This window comes from Belonocnema kinseyi, chromosome 4, assembly GCF_010883055.1.
Source record: "Belonocnema kinseyi isolate 2016_QV_RU_SX_M_011 chromosome 4, B_treatae_v1, whole genome shotgun sequence".
NCBI lineage: Eukaryota > Metazoa > Arthropoda > Insecta > Hymenoptera > Cynipidae > Belonocnema > Belonocnema kinseyi.
In genome coordinates this window covers 128341015-128347955 of record NC_046660.1, presented here as the reverse complement: position 1 = coordinate 128347955, position 6941 = coordinate 128341015, and the positions used below count along the sequence as shown (strand labels likewise).

At 33.1% G+C, this 6941-nt stretch overlaps 1 protein-coding gene across 3 annotated transcripts in view; it reads right to left on the bottom strand.

Annotated features, from left to right (window-relative positions):
• Positions 1–454: 454 nt before the first annotated feature.
• The window catches only part of LOC117171950, a 278456-nt gene continuing 271969 nt past the window's right edge, over positions 455–6941 (bottom strand). For all 3 annotated transcript variants that reach the window (XM_033359634.1, XM_033359633.1, XM_033359631.1), the window contains one exon: positions 455–1200. In XM_033359634.1, coding sequence (XP_033215525.1) covers positions 1029–1200 — 172 coding nt within the window. In that variant the 3' untranslated portion in view covers positions 455–1028. The remainder of the gene's footprint in view (positions 1201–6941) is intronic.

The following is a 6941-nucleotide window of genomic DNA, read 5'->3' as shown; positions in this document are numbered from 1 at the left end:
TCCATACAGATCAGTAAACCTGTTTAACGCTCATCAGAGAAAAGAATCGTCAGTTTTTTGAAGACATCAATACTTTAATTATTAAACTGATTTTTCTTGATTAAATAAATCTACTAAACTATATAGAAACCTCACGTAGGCTAGCAGAAATAAATAGTGAATAATAATACAAAATAATAATCAATAATATATAATAGATAAATCTTAAATAAGATAATGAGATAATAAGAAAGCACCCGATTATTTTCAAAGTCTTGAAAACTGAATTTCTTGATGAAATTTGAAAAAATTCTATTATTTATTATTCGATTGTTTGAAAGGAATGCATAATTTCATAAACTATATCTTCATTAAAATTTGACACGCGCATCCAACTGCCTTCCATGGCTTCACATACGACTCCCAGCAAACCGGAAACATATGGTGGAAGTAGAGAATCATATATCAACATTTCAAAAACATAAATTTATTTTAAATATTTCTGCATTTACAACGCATGAAGAAATACAATTTAGAGATTATTTAAAAATGCGTTTATTTACTTGAAAACAGTTACGAAGTTGTACTTATAATTGATATTATTTCGGAAAATAGACTTATTACACTGGGTAATGACGACAGTGTCACCTTAATTGCTTTCTACATTCTAAGCATACTTTATAAAATTGCAAAAAAAATATGCCTGAACTAAACAATGTCTAACTTTCAAATAAAGTATTCGTAGGTTTTTATGTGGGAAACCCATACATATATTGCGAAAAGAACTTACAAAAATATATGCTCAAAAGTTAGACTATAAATTAATTTAGAACGTAAAATCATTAGTTTAAAAAATAATTTGGTACTATATTTATATCACAGATTCAGCATAGCAAAGTGGTCGAAGCTTACAATAACTTTGTTTCCCGAACGACTCAGCTGTTCTTTATTTTCAGTTTATTTCACTGCTTTTATTTCTCCTTTAAGTTAATAAATCTTTGAAACAGCCTTTATCCGTGAAATCAGTGAACAAAGTAATAAATAAACCGTTAGCGAATCCTAATCTTCTTCATCATGTTCAACACACTTGATCCAGGAAGTGGGCAAGTGGGGTAGAAGTTATGGCATCCTTGACCCTCCACGCCGGATATCAGTTGACCCATATGCGCCGCAAAGTGGTACCGTGAAGCTACTTCTGCCATAGTGTTTAAGCTTGTATCCCTGAAAATAGAAACACTTTATTAACTGAAGTTAAAACTTAGTAGATTAAAACTTAGTAGATTAAAATAAAATTATTAAACAGACTTCTGTTTCATCAAGGTACATTTGGTTGAAAACTACTAAATTTCATATGGACATTGGATACCCAGAATGAAACAGCATCGCTATAAATAAATGGGGATCGTTGACGACAAATTGATTTGGAATAAAATGGTTTCTTTAGAAATGTACTAAGGTTGATAGATTTGAGATTCCGTTTAATTACTATTGCATATACACTGAAACCCCGTTTACATCTGCTCTCAATTATATCCTGTAGCGCTTATATCTCGGTATAACTCTCATTTATATCCGTTAGGCATCCACCACTTTGCAGTACTACGTTCTCGGGCGGCGGATAATGGAAATATAGTCAGTGAAAGGGTATGGTAAGGTTAGGATAAGATAAAAGAGTTAGTGTAGATTGAAATTAAACTAATTTACAATTAATGCGTTTGGAAATAAGTTATTAAAAAGTTTAGTGAAAATGGGATTATATACCCATTACGCAACACGAAGAGGCAAATAAATTGATAGTTGGAAAATCAGAAACTGCAATAGATTATATAGAGGAAAAAACGAAGTTGTTAAAAAGAGAGGAGAATAGTTATTCAGAAAGATGTGGAAAAAGGTAAAAGGGATGTAGAAAAGGGAGGGAGCAGTAAGTGAAGAAACATAGAAACTTATAGACAAAATGCAAGTGAAGAATCAAACTAAATACGAGACTACAGTGCCTTTTAAAAGAGAAGAAAGATGAAGTTCAGAAGAAACTGAGGAAATATTGAATAGAGGAATGTAGTAGAGAAAAATACAAAACAAAAAAAGAAGCAACTTAAAGATTTTCGGGAAGTGTGAATAATGTGTGAATAATGTTTAACGCTTAAATATTCCTTCTAATGTTATCTACACTGAAGCCTAAAAAATGATTCTTGACCGTTAGCACTTGGACCCCTTCACTTGATTCGAGAATGCTGTTCAAGCTAATCTATATCCCATCTTTACCAGGCAAGTTAAAAAACTTAAATTAAGCCTCCTTGCTTTTGTTTTTCTTGAAAACTAGCCTATTAACCACTTTAATAAAAGTTGCATTCCGCAACACGGCTCCGACCCAGGTCGCTGATCAATCTTTTCAGGAAGCACCCTGGGCGAAGTGCTTGACAAAGTCTTTATGTAAATCTCTGTACACGGGCTTATTTGTATTGAAGGTTTTGTTTTTTAAAATCTTTCACTTCACTGACAATCTTCATTATACACATCTTATAAACTGTTTATCACCACACTATCCTATCCTGGCATAACTCTTTATAGATTTGTGCACTTTCTCCCGTTTTCTCATGCATAACCTTGAGTGTCTGTGGCTTTTTGTATTATGTCGATTCAGGATCTCATTCTCACATGCTTCTAGGTAAACTACCATTTACTTTACCTACATACATTTTTTCGTCCATCGCTCTTCTTTTATTCACCATACATATCCAAAATATCTCAACAAATTTCTTTCTCTCTTGTCGAACAGTGTTTTCTCTACACTGGAAAAAAAGATGCTGACAGCAATTATGCTTTAGATAGCTGTCGCCGGATCCTCGTACTCCCTATCCGAATTTTTGCGAACGCCAAATTATAATGCTTCAGAGCAAGGCTGCATAAGATAGCCGTGGCTATTTGTGTTTCTGGTTAAATAATAACGTGTCTAACAACATATTGAACTTTTTAAATTTTCCAATAAGCAATCGTTACAAATTTAACTTTATTTTTGATAATACATATCTTTTCTGCAAATTTTTCCTTCTTGGTGTAAAATGAAGTGTCTTGATTGAAAATTTAACTCTTTGTTTCAAAGTTAAGGTAAATTGTTGTAAGTTCATTTTATTTTTTACAAATTTAACTATTAATTGTAAAAAACGTTCTACATGTTTGAAAATGTATTTTATAATTCAAATGTAATTATTACAGTTCAAGATTCATAATTTTATTTGAAAAGTATCAAATTAAAGTACTTCATTAAATGTCGTACTACTTGGTTAAAATTTCAGTTTATTGGTTGAGGGGCTTAAATATTGGGTTGAAAAACTTTTTTTTTAGGCTAAATATTACTTTTTTAAGTCACAATTTAACCATTCCATTTTTTTAAAATTGAACTATTGAAGTTTTTATTGAGAATTTATCCTACATATTTGGTATTAAATGCAACTGTAGGAAGGTAAGTATAATTAAATTCTTTAAAATTCATATAATTATTAGAAAATATAACTTAGTTTCTTGTTTAGTTCAACTAGTTTTCCAAAAATTTGCACTCTGAAATTTTGAAGAATCAGTAGAATGTAATCTCTTTACGACAATTCAGCTGTAAATTGTTCATTTTTGAATATCTGATTTATATTTGCTGCTTTTAAATAAACAGCTTGAAAATAGTTTCTATACTCGGCATAATAGCATTTCCATGTTTCGAATTATATAATTTTAAGCTAAAGTACAAATCTTCCACTATCTACGGGGAAAATATATTTCAGGATTCTCACTCTAGACATCGCCGGTTTAACCAGGTCGGTAAATAAAAAAAAATAATTTTTTTTATTTCATTCATATGAACGTTTATAACTGAATTATATGAAAAATTAAACTGATTTGTTTCTAGAAAATAAATCTTCTTTATTGAAGAATCATCACTTTGCTTGTAAATGTAATTGTTTTGTTGCAAAATTTGCATTTGTTGGATTAACATCAACTTTTTTGATGCAAACTCCTGTTAAAAAAAAAACAAGAATTCCAGGACCAAATTTGGACAACAACGAACAAACAAAAACAAAGAATCTTATTGTAATCTGAAAAAACCAATAAAAAAAATTCAGACAAAATTAAAAAAGAGGAAAGAAAAATGAGAAGGCAGACAACCGCATCCCCTTCCTTCTCTTTTTCTTCCTTTCCTCTTTTTTATTTCTATTATTATCAAATTACAATAAAATAGCATTCAAAGAAAGAAAAAGAGAAGAAAGTGGATGTGGTTGGCTGCCTTCTCATTTTCTTTTCCTTTTTCTTATTTTTGTGTGAATATATTTTCGTTTGTTTTTTTTCAGATTACAATAGGATTTTTTGTTTGTTCGTTGTTGTGCAAATTTGGTCCTTGGATTCTTGTTTTTTAATTTTTTCAACTGGTGTTTGCATCAATTTGAATATTGGACGTTACACCGGATTTTTAATTTGGATTCAAATCTAATCTAAATGTTTTAAATTTCGATTCAATTTTGGGTTTTTAATTCATATTTTTGGTTTAAAATTAAACTAATTTGGTAGAAATTTGAAATGCTTCTTCAGAAGTGAGGGATATATTATTTAAAATTGAAAGGATTTGATAGAAAATTATTTGATTTTGTTTAATGATGGACGTTCTTCATTATTGCATGTCAGTACAAAGATACTGGTAACTTGGAATAAAATGTTTTAAAAAATTATTGTGGAATTTTCTGGGCCAGCGATATAGCCAGGATTTTTTTCGAGAGGAGTTTCGATTTTTTTCCTACGGGGGCTTCGAATTTATGTACAAGCAAATAGTGGGGGAAAAGGTAATTGAATAATGAAAAAACTTAAATTCGGGGGCCCAAACTCCGCCGCTGGCTATTCCACTGTTCTTGACAAGGCTCGCAAAGCTCGCGGCGAGCTTCTTCAATGCCGAGGATTCGAGTAGCGTCCAGTCTCGCTGTGAATTCTCTCGGCAACCAAGAAGCGCGCCTTTGAGTTTCGCGTTGCGCATTGCAAGGCTCCGAGGTTCACCCTGTTTCCTTTTTCTTCGCGTAAGCAGAGTCGAGCACCACAGCTGGCAACAAGTTGCTCAACTATTCCAATAGGAGACTCACCGAGATCACTTCTTCTCTCCCCACAACGAAACTCGTGACACCAAGTTAAGTCACTCTACTCGAGGACTGCGGAGGGAAGAGGCTGACCTGCCTTCCGAGACTCTTTGGCTCGAGAAGAGAAAAGGCCGAACGACGCTTTACCCCTAGTCCCTGCCTCACAGCAATAGGATATACCAAAATATCCCATTTGGTCATATTTATCTTCCAGGTTGTCCCAGGGATAACTCGTCGGATATCCCGCAAAGCTGAAATTAGGATATCCCTGGGACGTTTACGAGATATTCAAATGTCCCAAGTAGGATATAAATTAATTTTCTATATCCTACTTGGAACATTTTAATATCCCGTAAAAGTCCCACGGATATCCTGGATATCCTGGGGTTATTCCTGAGATATCCGAATTCCTTCTTAGAGGGATATCCGACGGGATATCCCTGGGGTATCCTTGGGACAACCTGGGAGATAAATGCCATCAAATGGGATATCCCGGTAATCCTATCTCTGTGAGGGTACATGAACTCTGTTGCGCCCTACCATGGAGGTACAGTCGAAAGCGCTTTGCCATGTTAAAATGTTTTGGCTACTGCGATATACAGTAACGTACGTTACTTAAAGCAAATTTTATACAAGTTATACTAAATTAAATATGTATGAATTCTAATGTTCAATGCAACATTCGGAATTATTTTTCTATGATTTACAGACATTTTTAAGCATTTGCATACTTTTTTATAAACACTTAATCTTTTTGGTAAAAAATTCATTTCTTTTGTTGAAAATTCAACTATTTCGTTGAAAAATTATTTTATTTCCTTAGAAACTGATCTCCTTAACTCAAAATGAAGAGAGAATAAGAGAGTCAAAGTTTAATGGAAACTATGTGTGGATTATGTCAATGGAGAAAGCGCAATATTTGCGTGCGAAAGGAGAGCAAAGAAGTCAGGAACTTTCCGAGTAAAAATGCTTTGATTTAGGTTCGACTTAAATTGCCCCCAATCAAGATATTCTGAAGACGAAAAGTTTGACTTGAGCATATCTCAGTTTTGAGATGGAGCCAGACTTCAATTTATGTCTTGGAGACAAGTTTATATGTTTTGAAGGCATGAATTTATCTCTTGAGTCAAATTTGTATGACTCCAACAAGAACGGTTTATAACTTCGAGTGTATACCTGTCCTAAAAAAGGGTCATTTCTCACGAAATCACGAGGATCAAGATCTACTTATATCATCGGGCAAGCTTCTATTTATGATAAATAATTTTTATTCTGTTGCTAAGATACCTTAAAAATGAAATGTCTAGCATTATATATGTGACGTGCGCCGAAGAAAGGGGACTTACCCTAGAAAAATCGAAATCGAGCGTTTGACACATTTTGATAGTTTTTGAGTTGTCACTTTAAATAAAACCATCGAAAACAATTTCAAAGGTTATTATTGCTAATAATAGAGTTGTTAGGTACCCGAGAAATTGGGCTTTCGCTCGAGAGCTCGAGTTCCCTGACTGAAACTATACTTAAATATAAATTTTATAGAGCCCATACTTCAAACATACTCAAGTATAAACACGGAAAAAAGAAATATAATATTCACTTACTAATAAGGTAGAGGGTTCCTTTTACTCGTGACAGTATAAACTAATTTTAAAAAGGGATTGCAAATGTCAAAATCACTTAGCAATTCGTAAATGTCACAATGAAATTAAGGTTAAGTTAAAGGTATAACTTTATTATGGCCCAGATCGGGCCAATAATTGGTTAAATCTGGCCCCGATCTGGAAAACAGATCTATGCCTGATCGCTAGGGCAACACACGGCCAGATCAGAATCAGATATGGCGCCCGGTCGTCACCC